General features: G+C 40.9%; 1 protein-coding gene across 2 annotated transcripts; it reads right to left on the bottom strand.

Moving 5' to 3' along the window:
* Positions 1-1343: 1343 nt before the first annotated feature.
* On the bottom strand, positions 1344-13676 carry TRAT1 (T cell receptor associated transmembrane adaptor 1). 2 transcript variants are annotated; one of them, XM_082219784.1, is made up of 7 exons: positions 11425-13676; positions 10888-10991; positions 7778-7894; positions 5284-5320; positions 4742-4815; positions 4234-4292; positions 1344-2904 (listed from the first exon to the last, which is right to left on the bottom strand). In XM_082219784.1, the coding sequence occupies exons 3-7, from the start codon at positions 7890-7892 to the stop codon at positions 2641-2643; spliced, it is 549 nt and encodes a 182-aa protein (XP_082075910.1). In that variant the 5' UTR covers positions 7893-7894; positions 10888-10991; positions 11425-13676; the 3' UTR covers positions 1344-2640. The 2 variants fall into 2 exon arrangements, with proteins under 2 accessions (XP_082075910.1, XP_082075909.1); XM_082219783.1 differs by lacking the exon at positions 10888-10991.
* Positions 13677-18733: the final 5057 nt, after the last annotated feature.

Genomic DNA, 18733 nt, shown 5'->3' with positions numbered 1-18733 from the left:
CAGAAAGTAGTGGTCAGTACAGTACAGTACAGTACAGTACAGTACAGATAGAACTTTCATCCTACCATATCCATTTCATTTTTGCATCCAGCTGCTGCTGCTGCTGCTGCTTTACCATGTAGGCCCAGGAAGGAACAATTTCCCAGCAGAGAAATGACTAGAGAATGTGGGTGCTGAATCTTCTGTTTTTATGTGCGCACAGTCATTTTTTGCTCCAGCAGAGCTTCCTTACCCATTTCTACTACAAAGCCAAATCTGGCACTAGTGGTTATTATGAACTACAAATAGGGAATTCTTGGATTCATTGATCTTAGTGCCTTAGCTATCAGTTTCCCCTTGCTAATACTGAATAAATTATTCTAGCCTATTTTACAGAGAATACATTGGACATTTGAGGAACGCCTTATAAACAGTAAGCTGTATTCAATACATAAGAGCATATAATGGCACATACCAGTGCTTTGGGGCAGCAGTATGTTACAATGATAATACGGCAGCTTGCCATCAGATATATCTATACTTCCATAATTTAAGGTGCCTTTCAAAATTTCTACTGTGGGACTTAGTGAAATGCGCATTGACCTGGCATTCTTTTAGATAAAATCCTAGAGACTTTTTCAGACAGGGCTTTGATGTAAGGTAGCACTATATGATTGCTGTAATGAATGTATTTATTTACATATAAATGGCTAGTTTCTCCTGCTGTTTGAAAGTTGCACTTCACTCCCACGTTAAAAAATAAATTAAAATGTCTGGCTGTAGTTTTTACAGTGCATCCAGTTGAGTGCAGACTTATCCTGAACTACTTATTGAGACACGCTTGGCAGCACAGAAATTTGGCATGCTAAGGGCTGCCAGATGGCCTGGCAAATATATACTAGCATTTGTGCAGTTCCACAGATCAAGCATGAATTAACAACAATGTTAACTTCTTAATTTACTTGATTAGGTCATTAGGTGAGGATAACTTTGAATAAACATTTTGGCAAAGGGGACAAAATTAGAGCAAATGTCATCTCTAAATATTTACCATTAAACTAACAAAAGATGTCTCGGCATATAAAAGGCAAGTAGAAGATGTGTCAGGTCATTAAGGCTACAATTAGACTCAATCCTAAATCAGCCAGCCTTTTTTTCCAACAGCCTGCACTTAAATGCCACTCACCAATTTCAATAGGATTAAATTTGCTTAACTGCAACTCTTTTTTCAGTACCGGACTTAAAAAATCTTTTAAAAATTTATTACCAGGTACAGCCTTAGACTAAGCTAAGTGAGTATATCTGGGGAATAATAAGGAATAGATTATAAAACAGACTACTGTGTAAAAAGACAGTAGTCATAATTCAAATACCTAGAAGAATGTCAAATTCTTCCTTGGAGATTTATTTTTACACCTCATTTACCCCTTTCTTTCCAGACAATTGAATTCAGATGCACAAGACATTACACACTCGTTGAGCAACGGGGATCGGCTCTAGCAGTACTTATCAGCAGGAAACAAAACATATGTGGACATTAAATCTGCTCGTTGTACAAGTGTTAATTAGATGAACCAAAGCTGTTAACATTATTCACTAATTAGCCCTAAATATCGCACCGTGTTACTAGACACACAATATGCATGGTGTTACGGAATGCACAATGTGGCAAATCCTAAATGTGTAATGGATGGGCAAGGTTCATGTTGAAAAGTTAGCAACACTTTAGTCTTTCCGGTATAAGACCTAAGGCAGGCGTAGGCAAACTCTAGCCCTCCAGATGTTTGGGACTACAATTCCCATCATCCCTGACCACTGGTCCTGTTAGCTAGGGATGATGAGAATTGTAGTCCCAAACATCTGGAGGGCTGGAGTTTGCCTATGCCTGACCTAAGGGCTTCCTTTTATGGACTAGTGCTCTAGCTACATAGCTACGTGCCCTGGTTTGTACATACCCGTTTATGGGAATAGGGTTAGCTCTGAAACAGTATGAGGGGAGAAAAGGAATCTCCTGTGTGAATCAGGCTTATCTACATAAGCACCCAGTCAGACAGAGTTTCAGTTCAGTCAAGTCTCCCATTAAAAAGTTGATGTGATCTAGCAGTCCGACAGTTTTCCGGGTCATGTGGCCAGTATGACTAAACCACTTCTGGCACACGAAGGACTGTGACGAGTACCAGAGTGTATGGAAACGCCGTTTACCTTCCCTTCACAGTGGTACCTATTTATCTACTTGCACTGGTGTGCTTTCAAACTGCTTGGTTGGCAGGAGGTGGGACAGAGCAACAGGAGGTCAACCCGTCACGGGGATTCGAACCGCCAACCTTCCTATCAGCAAGCCCAAGAGGCTCAGTGGTTTAGACCATAGCGCCACCCCGTCCCCCATATATATATATATATATATATATATATATATATATATATATACACACACACACACACACACAGAGAGAGAGAGAGAGAGAGAGAGAGTATATTATTTCTCAGTTGACCATCTACTTGGCAATTGACCTTGCTAGTCCAAGGTCAGATAAATGTAGAACTATTACTGAACGAACATCCTTCCTATTCAGCTAATTAGTTTTTAAGCTACCTGGTATCAACCCAGTTGTTTTCCAAGTATTTTATCAGCTACAGTAACTCGGCTGGGTCAAATTCCTACTAAAAATTGGCATCATTCATAGTGTGAATTAACCCAAATAGTTTGTGAGGATCCTCATGAGTTGGATCCTCAGACAGTTTATTCTCAGCATTCAGTTGTTCACTGTTGAGGTAAATGCAAGAGTCTGAGGGCAAGTTGCTGCTTCTGGTGAGTTGGTTTTCATCCACTTCCAAGGTAGGATATTTCTTTTTTCGAGGGTTTTTGTGCTTCCTTCTAACACTGTGATCCAAGGAAGCATAGCACATCTGACGCTCGGCTGTCTCCTACATGAAGGCAAATAATAAGTAATTCATATTAGTTAGTCATGGGGTTGTAGTTATTTTTAAAAGAACCTATGAGGTTGCAGTATGTGGGGTTTATTACATTAGTTTAACAGATTATAAGGCCAGCGCATCTGTCCCCTTTTTTAACTTTCACACTGAACACACCTGTTCTGTGACCGACATGTCATTCACCCTTGTCATTCCTCCATGCCATTCCTTTCCCTCTGCCTTCCGCCATTCTTCTAGGCTTTACCTAGAATGGATTTCTGTGCCAAAACACTGGCACACTTTCTCGTTAGGCAAAAGGTACACACCTTGCAATGGGCAGGTAGCACAGTGCATGCCAGTATGCCACCTCACGGCTCGTCACATGAGTGGCTGTGGCATGAACATGTGAAGAAGTCTGGGAAATCACTGCACAAAACCCCCAGGTTAAGGGGGCTGCAAATGGATTTCTCCAGAATCACCTAAAGCAGAAACGAGCGGTAAACTTGCTCTATACTTCATTAGTTTCTCGGAAGTGGCTTTTATGCTGTGTGAAAGCTCGAATATAATGCTCAAATTAAGAGTGAGGGAAATGTAAAGAAAACTGAATAAACTAGTGTGAATGGAGCCATTGTTTATTTGTCTTACTCTTAGGTTTGCCACAGTTTAAAAAAACAACAACCCACTTTGTATAGTGCCATGCACACTGATGGTGCTTAATAACTGTTTATAAAGACTTTAAGTGTAAACGCAATACAGTGGTACCTCGGGTTAAGTATTTAATTCGTTCCGGAGGTCCGTTCTTAACCTGAAACTGTTCTTAACCTGAAGCACCACTTTAGCTAATGGGGCCTCCCGCTGCTGCCGCACCGCCGGAGCACGATTTATTTTCTCATCCTGAAGCACAGTTCTTAACCTGAGGTATTATTTCTGGGTTAGCGGAGTGTGTAACCTGAAGCGTATGTAACCCGAGGTACCACTGTAACTGTGGAGTATAAGGAGAAAATGTATTGGGGCTATTCAGTGAACTTTTGCAGAAGCACTAGCAGAAGATGACTTGAAGTGCAGCACCTTAAGGCATCTGAATTAGGTGCAAATAGTGGGCCTTAGCAAGGTTGTGAAAAGAGCTTTGTGCAAATGTAAAGACTGGTTTGCGGGGAGAGGAAGGGACTTTTATTAAATAGCATTCTTCCTGGAGGTTAGAAGAGGCCTTCTGCTAGTAGAAGGGCACCAAGCTGACAACTGAAGAGTATCAGAACATACGATTCTGGCATTTACATTCACACAAACAGATCCGATGCAAAATGTCAACCTTCTCTAGAAAGCAAGTCTCCATAGTAATACCTGTACTTCATTGGCAGATGTGTGAGGCTGGGCATTCATTTGTTCATAGCAGCTTTCATCTGGAGATTGTATGAAACAGAACATTTTTTAGAAAGAGTTGAGTAATGCTACCAATGATTTAAATATCCTGCGCTGAGCTGTAGCAAATTAATTAGAATCTGCAATATGGCCCTTTTAAACATGTCATAAAATATGAAAATACATTTAGAATATTCCCTGGGCTGTTAAAATACTATGATAGACATGCGTCCAGTTATCAGCATTTAATTTCTTGGGGGGGGCAGCTTTTAAAATCTTCAAATCTAAATGTATCTGTATATATTGTATACGACTGTACCTTTGAACATTGTACCCAGCTACATTGTATTCAGCTGTGCTAAACGTACTGCAATAGCCTGTTCCTTTTCAATAAAAATAAATAAATATTCAAATCTTTGCTTACTCTCACAATAAATGCTTTGACATATTATCCTAAGTGCAGGAGGCAGGCGTCTTAAGCTCAACTTACTTAGTATGTCTTGATGGTGATGATGATTCAGGTTGTCATAAACTGGGCATTCTTCAGTATAGAACTCACCAGAGCTGCAAAAGAAATTATATCTATAATGTATGCCACGATGCAAGAGAGTCTGGTTGTGCTACAGCTGATAGAATTCTGTTTGGCAATCACGAGGAGGGGATGGCCTTTTTGGTGGTGGTGCCCAATCTATGGAATCACATCCCGCCCCCCCACTAAGTTGGACAAGCACCAACATTAAGGTCCTTTTGTCACATTAAACATTCCATGCTTTCACACTTTTGCTAATGCTTCATTTTCAATAGGTTGGCTATTGATGTTAACCCTGGACAAGATTTCAGCTGCATTTTATATGTGACAGTTTTAATGCCAATCTTGCATTTTTAAAGTTGTTCGCAGTCATGTGAATGATGTGAAAAGCCGTACAGAAATGTCTTAAATAAATATTTGTATTCATATGTAATCAAGATCACCTTCCATACCAGCCCAATCACTTTTCACCCTTAAAAAAAGAAAGAAAACATTCGCCATACCTTGGGTCATATTGCTGATAGTCTTCATATATTTTATCTGGAAAATATTTTGAGCAAATTAGGAAATCATTTCACACCTTCATTTAACTCATCTTCTATAAAGCTGTTTTATTATTTTAAATCTTTCCTGACTTACACCTTTCCAGTCAGTAATTAGGCGCAGCAGTCTAAATTTAACAGCTCAGGTTTAGATGTTATCCCCTTAATAAGTTCAGTTAATCCATATTTTTGTACATTTTCTTGTGTCTAAGCAACTCTGCAGTAAAAGTGTGCAAGAGAAAAGCTTTCTTAAAACCTTTAAGATCCCAAATTAAGTGATCAAAATGTATAGTAAAACCAGAACTGAGGATATCTAGCATGTGCAAAGTAACTTAATAAAAATGAACCCAATCATCCTTGGTTGAACTCTCCCACAGGCGACCAGCTAGACTCCACCATCCCTCTTATTCGAATGCGTACAAAAATAAAATAGTTCCTACAATTTACAAAGCACGTTTTTCCAGCCTGTCTTGCCTGCAGAATTTACCTTTTGTCATTTATAGTGGCAGGAGCGCAGCTCTTTGTGATCATGTCCATATTTATTTCAAACTAATTCCAGACTTCTACTTCCACATAGGAAGCAGACTTAGGTAAAAAAGGGTAAAGGACTCCTGGACAGTTAAGTCCAGTCAAAGGTGACTATAGAGTTGCAGCGCTCATCTGGCTTTCAGGCCAAGGAAGCCAGCGTTTGTACAAAGACAGCTTTCTGGGTCATGTGGCCAGCATGACTAAACCGCTTCTGGCGCAATGGGAAACTGTGACGGAAACTAGAGCACACAGAAATGCCGTTTACCTTCCAGCCACAACAGTACCTATTTACCGTATTTTTCGCTCTATTAGATGCATCGGATGATAGGACGCACCTAGTTTTTAGAGGGGGAATGCAAGAAAAAAGTATTCTTTAAAGGGAGTGTTGAGCAGAGCCTGTATGCATCCCAGGCTCTGCTCAGCGCTCCCTTTCACTAGCCGCGTGTGTGCGGGGCTTGCAGGCTTTCCCCTGGCTCTTGGGGGCTTTTGGGGGATAGCCGCATGAAGCCTTTGCAAGACAGCGGGATGAAGGCTCCCCGCTCCCCTGCAGAGGCTTCGTGCGGCTAAGTCAGAAGCTAGAACAGCTAGAGGGAGAACTGTGCAGCGCTCCCTCTAGCTGTTCTCGCTTTTGGATAGCCCGCTCCCCTGCAGAGGCTTTGCGCAGCTAAGCCAGAAGCTAGAACAGCCAGTGGGATCGCAGCACAGCTCACCCCGTTGCGGGGATTCGAACCGACAACCTTCCAATTGGCAAGCCCAAGAGGCTCAGTGGTTTAGACCACAGCACCACCTGCTCCCCTTGCACACAGAAAGCAGACTTACACAGAGAGAATATGGGTCCCTAAAGCCCAGTATAGTCTTCGGAGTCGGCTATGATTGCCAACAACAAAGTCTCACACACCCAATATCACAGAGTGTCTTAAAATACAGCAAAGTCATAGAATTGTAGAATTGGAAGGGAACAAGAGGATCATGTAGTCCAACCCCCCTGAAAATTAAATTTGTGACCTTCTGCATAGAAAGCATGTGTTCTAGCCCTGAGCTCTCATTACTCCTCACATTACTGAAAACTTACTATGGCATTTTTAACGTGTATTATTTTTGTATATGAATTACAAACTGATCAGTCTAAACACAGATGACATTTACTTAAGAAAAAATAGCATTTAACTTTGCTCAAATCTAGCCTAATTCCTTGGCACTGAAAGAAAATGCTGAATAAATATTTGTGATTTTATATAACACTGGTACTCTCCCCATTATTATATTGGATAACTGAAGCTTTGGTCGCATTAGGGAGGAAACCATTTTACAGAGTTCTAGTAACTATTTTATTTATTTTACAAGATTTATATACGCTTGATTGTTGTAAAGTCTCAAAGTGAGATATAAAAATAATAATACAATTGGGGAGGGGACAGTTAAAACCAACTAAAAATATTTAAAACATAATTAAAATGAATGATAAGCTATAAACCAGATTAGACACATATCAGCATTCTACATGTCTAGCTATGTTTTTCCTGAACTAAAAAAGGTTTTTAGCAGGCACCAAAAAGAGTACAGGGAAGTCACCTGCCTGATATCAATAGGCAGGAAGTTCGAAAGTGTGAGTGTTGCCACACCAACAGATCAACTTCTTGCAAATGTGGAACGAGCATCATAAAGTGGTTGAGAGGATATATATATATATAGGGGTCAGGCGATCTCACAAGTAAACTGGTCAAGCTGCTAAGGAAATTATATACTACTAATAACACCTTGAACTTTGCTTGGTTGAAAATCAGCAAACCAACACAGGTCTCTGAGCAAAGGGATTATATGCTGTCAGGATATCACTCCTGTTAGCAATCATACGACAGCATTTTGCACCGACTTCTGGATGAAGCACAAGGATCTCATAAGCCAAAAAAAATCTACTGCCTCTTACTTTTCCTTTTCTTTTCCTTCAAGTAGTACGATACATTCTTCGCCAAGGAAATAATCATAATTGTCGTTACAAAACCAAGAGGTACCCAGCAAGGGATACATTGAAAACAGTCCATTTCTATAATAAAAAAAATATATTTACACATATTAAAAATAAAACAACCTTTACATACACACACACTTCATAATTATTGTGACTTTCTATAATGGATCAGATTGTTACAATTAATGTTTGATGTTTTATTATGTTTTTATATGTGTTGGAAGCCATTCAGAGTGGCTTGGGCAACCAGGAGGAGGATTGAAAATAAACACCTCTCTCCCCGCCCCATCAATGTGGTCTGTCCATCTATGTCCCCCACCCCATTCTGGTTTTTGTACCTATAATTGTAGGGTGTGCTATAAACTTTATAACCTCTTACCACTGGAAATCCTGTTCAACTGCACATTCAGTCACCATACCCAGCCTGGCTTCTGAGGTTTTTACAGGCCCTGACCACACCCTTTCATATTTATTTTCATGAGCATTAAAGGCTAGAAATGTGCTCTATTTTTAGAAGAAAAAAAAGATGGTGTGGGTAGGCCATGGCTCATTATGCACTCGAGTCAAGACCAACTTTGGTCTTTGTGCAATGCAGCTACAGAATAGTGGAATGCACAGAGTCCTCGGGTTCTCTTTTCAAGGTACTTCCCTTGGGGAAAGAACAACAACACATCTTTGCTGCATAATTGTCTCACTTGCAGGACACAGGAGGAAGGAATTGGTCCATCTATCTCAGCCCTGTCTAGCCTGGATGGCAGTGGTGCGTCCATCTTTCCTAGGCTACCTGGAGATGTCAAGGCTTGAAGCTGCAGCCTTCTGCATGCAAAGCATCAGTTAGACCACTGAGCTACAGGCAAAGGGCTGGGGGTAGGATCTCTAGCAGAAAAATGGCACAGGCTGAAAGGGTTGGGGAGAAAATCCTCTCCCCTGCGCAGTGCACAGGTCTTAAGCCTTCCACTTTCGTTTCCAGTCTCTCTTGCCCCCATTTTGTACAACAAATCCAGGAACAAAATGAAAGAAACAAACAGCCATTTTCAGACCAAGCTTCCCTTGAACGTCTATGTTTTCAGACGCATCCTGCTTAGCAGGGCCAATTGGTGCCCATTAGAGCTGGCAGGGCTGCTACAAAGTCATGGGGTGTGGCCAATGAAGACTCTGAAATAGGGCCATTTGTTCTGATTTTCTCTCCATTTTCCTCCCTTGCACAGACAGTGTGGATACTTGCAGATCTACAAATACTCAGCACCTAACTAAATTGAAAATTGTCTGTCGTTGGTACAGAAGGGGCTCACACTGACACGGTTGTTTCTCTGCTGGGAAACAAGGTGTGCAGCCTCCACCTGTTCTGGTTCTCTCCTTTTGCAAAGAAGCAGCAGATACTTAAACACTGCACTTTTATCAGTACTTAGCACTCAAGTGTCTTAAATTGGTTCAGAAGGGCTCCCTGAGGTCTCAGTTGTAAGCTCCACTGAATTCCATAGGGATTGCTCCCTGAGAAGTATGTGCAGTACAGAACTGCAACCTGAATTAATTAGTATCTCCGCCTGTTCTTGTTTGGTGTCAATTTCCAAGTGGGCAGCTATGTTAACCTGTTGCAGCAGGAATAGCAAATATTTTTTGTGGCACCTTAAAGTTTAATGAATTGGTTATGACATACGGTTTTGTGGAACAGAGTCCACCTCATGAGATGCATGAAGAGTTAACCTAAGCTGGCAGGCACATATAGGTTATGTAAGCAGTGAGGTCAAAGGGAAATAAAATGCAAAATATACAGCAATTTTGTGAGGATGCCGTAGGGCTTGAATAGGCCTGAAGAGATATTTAGGCCAGCATGTTATGGAAGCTGTAATTAACAAGATGTCTATTATATCTGACATAATGCTGTTGATCCTGTAGAACAAGTGCAGATCAGGTGTTAATATACAAAGCCCACAACAACTTGTGCCCAGGAAAACTTGAGGGCCTATTGAGTGAGCCCTTTTAATCCAGCTTGATTGCTGAGAACATCTGGAGGAAGGTTTGTTATTTGTTCCCCATGTAGTAGCCTAGCTGGCTTTAACAAGGTCAGGTATTTAGTTTGTGTATACACTGCCCAGTTTAAAATGCAGCTAGGCTATTCTTTTTCTCAGTTTGGAACAAAACTGGTTTGGTGCTTTTTTTCAAAACAAGAACTTGCTGGAACTCAGTTCTGCCACCTATCAGGTGGGTACCGTGGCCAGTATAAGAGAAACAAGGGAGGCATTCATTGTGAGTTCCGGCACCTATTTTTCTAGAACAATAGCATTGAGGAAAACCATCCAAATGCAGTATTTCATAAGAAACCACAGGATAGATATGGCTTCTGTGTGAACAACTGCCTCCAAGACGAACAGTGGGAGCACATTGGATGCAGAAGAAACAGGAGTGTTTTCAGTAGTTTCCACTGGCATCTTTCAAGCAGCTCATGAAAACTTTTCTATGCCTCTACAGCTGGAAGTCAATGGCGCCCACCTGAAAGGTGCTGGAACTAAGTTCTGGCTGAAAAAAAGCCTTGTAGAACCTAATAAAATTAAAATGAATGAGAGCAACTCAAGCTAAATACACTGCTACGTTCAGTATATTGTGTCAAAAACAGGTAGCGTGCGAACTTTAGGATTAAGCCTGCTTACACATTACTGACTTAAAACAGATAGGTCATATTTTTCTCAATTCAGATTGAAGTTGGATCGGTAGGAAACACATCAAACAGTATTTCATAAGATATGGATTGTGGCGTAATGTTGTGTTTACGTGATGTCCCAAACCAGCAGTGGCAGCACACTGGATGCAGTATATATGGAAGTGTGGACATAGCTAACAGTCTTTTAGGCACCTGCTTAAGAAAAAGGCTAGGAGATCCAAGCATCCAGGGACCATAGTCCTTTGAATGAAAAGACTATAGTTTATTTTCTACTCACTACATACCAGGCAAATGAAAGTAGAATCTGCTTAATACTGCACCTATAATTTTACCTTTACCTAAAAACAAAGAAAACATTTTCTCCAAACCCTCAGCAGTATAAATAAGTTCCTGTAGCAGTGACCCTTACCAAAAGCAAATCCATTAAGGTAGCAATCCTATGCCTACTGAGAAACTCTGTGGGACTTCCTTCTGTGAGTAAACACGCATACAGTAGTTTCTTCCTGCAAGTTACTGAACAATATAAAATTGGTGTAAACAAAGTAATCACCTTGATGACCTTTCAGGATAGGCTTGAACATCTTAAAAAGGGTCTGAATCTCTTGAAAAGTATCTTTAAACAGCAGTTAATCAGAACACAGTTAACTGGGTTTTTAATATTCAAGCTGCGTGGCTTCAGAGGGTAAAAGGCACAGCATAAAAAGCAGCTTTCCCTTAGATCAGGTAGCAATTATAAAGCACAAACATTAATTGTACCTACCAATATTAATGGAATTGTTCCTCCACCTAATTTGAGATTATCTAAGGTTTATGAAGATGACAATAATAACTAGTCATCATAATAATTAATGCAAGTGTTGAACCATAAGATTTGTAACCTTCTGCAAAAATAATTAGCCTAAATTAGCATGCCCCAAATTACCAGTAATGAGGAAAAGGTACATACCTTTCAATTTCCTGCCGTTCATAAATTCAGCACTTTCACCCGAACAGAAACAAAAAAGGTTTCAGAGTTGAGATAACTTTGCAGATTATGCGGGATGTGTTTACTTGGCCCAATTTTGAGTCAATATGGGCACCTGAAGTGCAAGTTTAAATCTTTGTAGATGCAAACAGGAAACAGAGTAGACACCAAGGCTTCTTCTCTAACAACCACGGGACGTGGGCTACGATTCCCCTCTCTTCATTGTTTTTTTAAGAAAGAAAAGATAAGATGTGTTCAAGTGATGCATTTGAAGTGTGACACTGAGAGCCCTCCACCTCCCATCGAAGCACTCTTGAGTGGAGCCTCTGATGAAGGATTCACATAGAACATGCATTGCATTGTGGGGATTCACATTTTTCTGTCATTAAGACAACAATAACACTCATTTAGTGCAGCCTCTCCTAATTTCTGAATCCAATTTCAAATTGTGGATCTTGACAAGCCAGGAGGCAGAAATACAGTAAGAGGCTTCTCACGTCTGACTGCTCTCATTTCCCACCACCGCGGCGGCATCATTATGATGATGAATGAGTAGAAGGGGGAATGGAAATCGCTCCATATAGCGCAGGATATAGGCAGGGAGGTGGGCATGTTATGCATACCCTGCACATGAGACACCCTCTATTCCCCCCCCCTGCTTTTGCTGAACAGGTTGAATCAACAAGTGTTTCTTTTCTTTCCCCCCCCCACATTATTCCCTGCCAACAAATGGTTAACAAACGGCAGCCTCTGATTAGCCGTGGTTCCAGGAGGGAAGAGTTTAAAAGGAGAGGATTTGAAAAGAGACAGTTAGTTGTGGGAGTTGAGAGGGTTGGAATTATGGAGGTCGGAGAGGTTGGGAGATAGGTAGGGAGACAGGTTGAGGTATAAAGAGTGAATGGGAGAAAGAGCTGGTTCTGGGAGGGAAACAGCTTCCACTCTAAGCATATTGTGAAGGACAGAATGTGGTGTCCTGTAGGAGGAATAGACTGGAATTTTAATGGGAGGCAGAGGTTGAGCCAGGAGAAGTAGGAGCTGGAAAGGAACAGCCTACTTGGGACTCTAGTCTGGAGGGGAGAGATTCTTCTAAGGAAAAGAATAAACTCCCAGACTCAGTGAAGGGAGGGGGTGTGGAGAGCCCTTTGATCTGAGGACAAATTCAAGAGAAATCGCACTGTATTCCTGAAGCAACCTAAGTTGAATCCCTTTGAGTGATTTACTATCTTGCCTTAAATGAATCTTTATTGTTTATTTAAAGAAAACCAGTCTGAGACTCCAACTTACTAGTTATCCCCTCACAAAGATCCCACGCAGGATTCTCTGGGCTAAAAATTCAAGGGGAAAGAGACCTTCGGGTAAAGGGTTTTTTTAGTGAGGTGGGGGGCAATTTAAGTGAGAGCGGGCCCAACGGCGTGAGAGGAAAAGGTGCTGTCATGCCCGTCCCAGCTGGGCCCCAAAGTGGAAGGGAAATATGCAAACTTTTGCTTTTTCTTCAAAGGAGCGAATAACCGGAAGAAAGGAAAGATATGCACTTGGGGAGGATTTATAGTTCAGCGGTACATGATTTGCATGCAAAAGACTCTAGGTTCACTCTCCAGCATCACCAGATAGGGCTGGGAAATAACCCTGTCTGAAACTTGTGACAGCCACAGTTGGGACTGGCAGCAAGAAGCAGGTCGTGAAATGAGAGGAAGTGCTTTTTCAGATAGTTGAGGCCCAAGTCATTTAGGACTTTTTATACCAATAGCAGCCCCTTAAAATGGACTAGGCAATGAACTGGTAACTAGTGCAGCCCCTTTAAGAAAGCATGTGAACTCACTGGAAGTATGCTTGGATGACTGGAGGTCTGCCAATTTTCAACAAGCCTCTGCAGCTGTGCTTGTAAACCTGGGCTAGGCAGCAAGGAGCAGGTGATATTTATCTTCATGCCACATGTGGAGCCACTTTTAAAGCCCCAGCTGCAGAGGCTGGTTAAAAAGTTGGCCACCCTAATTTCAGTCACAGCTGACTCAGGGCATGTGCTCACTAATCAACATTTGCCGATTTTTGTCTCTCACTTAGCAAAACCAAGATTTTGCTAGGGATGCATATAACACAGAGAGACCTGCTGGACTATTAAGAAGAAATGAATAAGGCTGCAACATTTAATTTGCTTCCTGTGCTTTTTGATCCATGATGACCCACTTGAGGGGAAAAAAATCAAAATCCATAATTGGGCTATACCATTATTACAACATTTTCGTTGGTCATATTTTGTAACATGTTGCATTGGTTCTAATAAAGTAATGATAGGCTCTGGATTTTGGTCAGTTGAAGGCTGCAGTTCTATACTCATATGCCTGATAGTATGTCCCATTGAAATCAATAGGCTTTACTTCTAAAAAGGCATGTATGCGATTGCTCTGTACATAATTATTAACTTTTTCATATAGCTTTTTCATTAACTGAAAGGTTACCCCCAATTTATTGGGCAGAAGATTTTTTTTTCCTTTATATTTTTTAAAAATAGTTTTAATACAAATACCTATAAAAACTGTGGCAAGTGTTACCTTAAGAGAGACATGTGTCCTTCTACCTCATGCAAGAGGAAATGTCTTTTAAAAATTATGCCTGCTATGACAAATGAGTGTCACATCTAAAAAACAAAACATGTTGTTTCCTTCAGAAATGTTATTTGTATGTGAGATTTTATGCAAATTTGATCAATTCACTCACTCAAGGTGGCATTCCAATTGAATCATGTGCAGAGCCATTGTAACCGATGGGCATCAGTAACTGCACATTGGTTTCAATAGATCTATTTTGAGTCTGACAAACCTTGTATATCACCCTTAGTTTTACTTAATTAGCATACAACCCTAAAAATAAACCATGGCCTTGGTTTTAAATAGCATTTAACTGTATTTGAAGACAAAGGTGTCTCTCTTGAAACCATTACTTTCATAGTCTCACCAGCTACTGAAAGCCATAGACTTCCTGGGGAGAAACCACTATGTTTTTTTCCAGAACTTTGAGTGACACTTGCAGACAGGGGCCTCTAAGAAGTTCTGCACACAGATATTTTCCATTGAAAGAAATCCTGCCTGCCTTTTGTCTTGTGAGACTTTGGTTAGACTAATGATGCAATGGAGTTAAACAAGTTCACATTTGATAACCCAGAAGTATGTGTTGCATTAACCAAAGCATAGACTGACCTCTTCTATGGGCCATATAAGAATAATATGGGGACAGTTGTTTAGGGCAGATGTGGGGGGAAAGGAGATTGGGATTTACTGGTAGGAGATAAGAGGTAGGTCTATCTTCCTGTTGTGGTAAAATATTGTCCAGGTCAAACCTCTCAATAACCTTCAGAGAGAAGAAGCAACACTGTTCAAAAACAATACATTCAATTGATACAGAAAGGATAATTCAAATCACCAAGTAACATGACTTAAGCAAACAAGTGATTAAGTAGGGTAATTAACGTGTAGAGATAGCACAGCAAATGACTGTGAATACAGTTACCACTGTGGTCTTTATTGGAATAAAACATCACCTGTGATTAGTGGCTAATGATTTTTTTCTCTGGTAATGTCTGAACCGTCAGTTGACAATATTCATATATTTGCAACTAATATATTTCCAGCAAAGTACTTTTGTGTGTTTACTCAGAAGGTTGTGGTGGGGGAGAAATTCCATTTTCACTCAAAACTGAATTTATCAAATTTAAACTTTCTGAAATAACATGAGAACAGAAACCCTGCCATCCTCAAATTCACATTTATCTGAATGTTGTAATTCAGTTCTCCAACCAATGTTCACAAAAATGCATGTGTTATGGGAAAGTGTACATAAATGTGAACTTATTTGTGAAAGAAATACAAAAATGCATTATACAGGGGAAATCGCTTGCAAAAATGTGTACAGTAGTCAAAACAGCATGTAAAATTGTGTTTATTATGAGAAATTCACACTCAAATGCTGAGGATTTTTCATGAGGATCTTTTTTTTAAAAAAAATGCAAATTGTTGTAGAAAGGTAGAAAACTGAATTCAATATGGCAAAAATGAGAAACAGAAGTAAGAACCTATGGGCTCAATGGACTTGCTCACAAGCAAATATGTAAAGGATTGCAGCCTGAAGCTTGAACAGATCTCTCTACCAGGGCTTGCTCATATCATTCTTGCCCTTAAATCAGTCAGTTTGTATCTCTTTTCCTCAATCTCTGGATTGAACACACTTTATCAGCCATGGTGTACTGACAGAGCTTCAGATGGGATGCTGACCCAGTTATCAGGAGCACAGTGATGGGACAGGCCAGCAAATCTCCTTGTAGCCCTGCCGGCCTTGAGGCCTGTGAACCTTGTCAGAACTGGGGAGGAGAGAAACAGCAGCTGTGGCTTATTAACTGACTTTCAACCCAGAGATCACTATTTAAGGATTGCTGCCCACCCCACAACAGGCTGTTTACTACTGGTGGGCTGCTCCAAAGGGGGAATTCTCCCTTGGAACTACTATCTCAGTGTCTTCATGAGGGTGAGGGTACCAGCCTCTTTCCTTTTTGTATTTGTTTTTCTCTGTTACTCTTGTGAAAAAGTATGTGGGAGGATTTATTATTTTCTGCTATGGTTGCTTGGAGGCAATGATTTATGCCAGTCCGTGCAAGAGCCTGGGTTTGCTGGGTGAAGGGTTCCCAGTTGCTCAAAAGCCAGAGTCTGAGTTTAGGCACAGATTGGGGCTCTCTTGGTGCAAGAGACTGAGGGGGAATGAGGGCTGCCCCAGGAGTGAGAGAGGGTGGGCACTGTTTTGAAGTCCAATTGGTTATTCAGGCAGTTGGATGTCTTGTTTTCTCTATCCTAACAAGCATATTCAGTTTAATTCTACTTGCACCAGGCAGTGGTCTCATTTATTTTATTGAGCACTCATCCTGGTTTCCAGTCGGTCATTTACACATCCAAACTTTCCAATGCACTTTGCTATCCCTTTCCTCAGCCATAAAATGTCTACTTTTTAAAAAATAGATTTGTTGTGCTAGGGCACAAACCGAGAGCCCTTCCAGACGTCCTTGTTATTGTGTATTCATGATGATTTGTGCTCCTTGTAGGATCAGGGTGGTATTACACAAACCACACTTTCAATAGTATGCCTGCAAAAAGTTGAGGGTGGATATAACGCTTTGTTTCCAATCGGTGCATGTCCTCTAATTTCATGCTGAAAACCTATAACTTTCCATACGACAAATGTTCTGGGAGGGTGTTAGTCCTGCTTTTGTAGTGCTAAAGCACATGAACACAAGGTTAACCTTCCAGATGGCATGCGGTAACACTATAAATTCACCGCAAAGACACTATTACTACATAAATAGCATGTTCAGAATGTGTCTGCAAAAACACCCATCTGGAGGAACCCAATGCCTCCTATGAAATACTGAGCCTGTAGGTACCATGACTGGTGCTGAGCCTTGCAAGGATTGGCCAGAGGTCCTTTGAAGCCATGTTGGTTGGGGATAGTGGGAACTGAACCTAGGATCTTTGCATATAAAGTATGTGCTCTACCAATGAGCTATGGGCCCTCTCACCATCAGCTCTAGGCTGGCCATTGGTCACCTGCTGATGTTCTGCTTGACATGCAGCTATTGAAGGCATATAGGAATTCTTGCAAAAATAAATGTGGCAACCCCTGCTGCATTAGTTAGATATTGATGTTACCATGTTTGATTGCCAAGTCAAAGTACTTAACAATCTATTTTTAAGCAGCGGTGTCAACTATAATGTCTGGTTAACACACTTTTTAGATACTAATATGAAATGCCACACTGTGCTGACTTGTAGTGATTTGACGTTTGTGACAAAGGTTTTGCGCCTACAATAGGTTTTTTTTGTGTGGCTGGAAGTGCTTCACAAGCTCAAATCAATAACTCATTCCTGTTATGTACCTGGTGTTTCATTCAGAACCTGCAGTTCCTTTGCATGCTGCTGAAACTTAAGAAACAGTTAATCAGTAGCAATGTACCACACTGTTTGCAACAACATGGTGACTGAAATGAGAAGTATATTAATACAGTATTGCCAAGTATTTGAATACATCTATGTGATATATAATTAGTAATTGTTAGAAGGTGGCTTGGATGGCAGAATTAGAAGTTTTATATTGACCAAACAAATTGTGCTGCCACCTTTTTCCTAATACTTTACTAGAGATAGTGCCTTTTCAGGGGTAGTGCTGCAATTCTGGAACACTCTCCCTGGGGAAATTCACCATGCATCCTCTCTACCCTTCTGAGTCAGACTTTTGCATCTTAGGCTATATTTGTTCACCAATGTGTGTTTTGATTCTGAGTATCTGGATATAGTTATTGCTTTATTATATTTCATTTTTTTGAGAGCCCACTTGGAAACAGAACAAAAAATTCTAAAATAACATTTTAAATGATGCAATTTTGCTACTGCACACTGATTGTACTCTGTTGGTTACAGTATAGGCACAAGTAGATTTTATTATTTCTAGCAAAGATGAGAAAATAAGTATGAATGGAGAAAACCATATCTCTAAAGCTGGGGACAGGAGTATTCCTCCCATTGAAAACACCAGCTTCAAAGCAGAGGTTTGCTCCAAGATTGCAGCTGGGGAAGAAGGGTTCCGTATCCTGCTACCTGCTGCAGTCTTAATAGCCATCACCCCCACACCACTGTTGATGCCACATGCATTTTAAGAAAAAAGCTGCACATGAAATGCTAAACTTATATAACATCATACCTACTTTGACCTTCAAGGTATTCAAAAGAACACCTTAGAAAATGCTTCTCTTCCTGCTGCCTCTCAGTGTTGGCACTTTCTGCTGGGGTTAGTTCTGGAAGTGGAGAACCAATGGAATGACCCAGATGCAGAGCTGGCATCTGCCAAGTCACCAGCTAAGGGGCTAGACCAGCGGTTCTCAACCTGTGGGTTCCCAGATGTTGTTGGACTACAACTCCCATCATCCCTAGCAAGCAAGGCCAGAGCTCAGGGATGATGGGAGTTGTAGTCCAACAACATCTGGGGACCCACAAATTGAGAACCGCTGGGCTAGATAGATTCAAGACTCTGAGCCTGTACCTAGCAATAGAGAGACCACTGGGCCTGAAGCTGACACAGACACAGACAGGGGCCCACAAAACTGTGGGAATGTTCTGGGGTGCAGGAGAGGATATATTGACTAATTATATCCTTATCCAACTTGTGCTAACAAGCTCCCAAAATATCAGCAGAGTTTATAGACATTCCCCTTTTAGTTTGCAACGGTAACGTGTGCACAGGTTCGCTAGAACCTCTA

This window comes from Podarcis vaucheri (assembly GCF_965113315.1).
Source record: "Podarcis vaucheri genome assembly, chromosome: 4".
NCBI classification, from domain to species: Eukaryota; Metazoa; Chordata; class Lepidosauria; order Squamata; family Lacertidae; genus Podarcis; species Podarcis vaucheri.
This window is presented reverse-complemented; position numbering and strand designations above follow the sequence as displayed.

Coding starts and splice junctions, on each gene's coding strand:
- TRAT1 (XM_082219783.1), bottom strand. CDS start 11,446: ATGAACGGCAGGAAATTGAAAG. Junction 4,293..4,741: donor TCACCATCAAGACATACTAA/GTAAGTTGAGCT, acceptor TACAATCTCCAG/ATGAAAGCTGCTATGAACAA. Junction 2,905..4,233: donor CATCTGCCAATGAAGTACAG/GTATTACTATGG, acceptor GCCTTCATGTAG/GAGACAGCCGAGCGTCAGAT.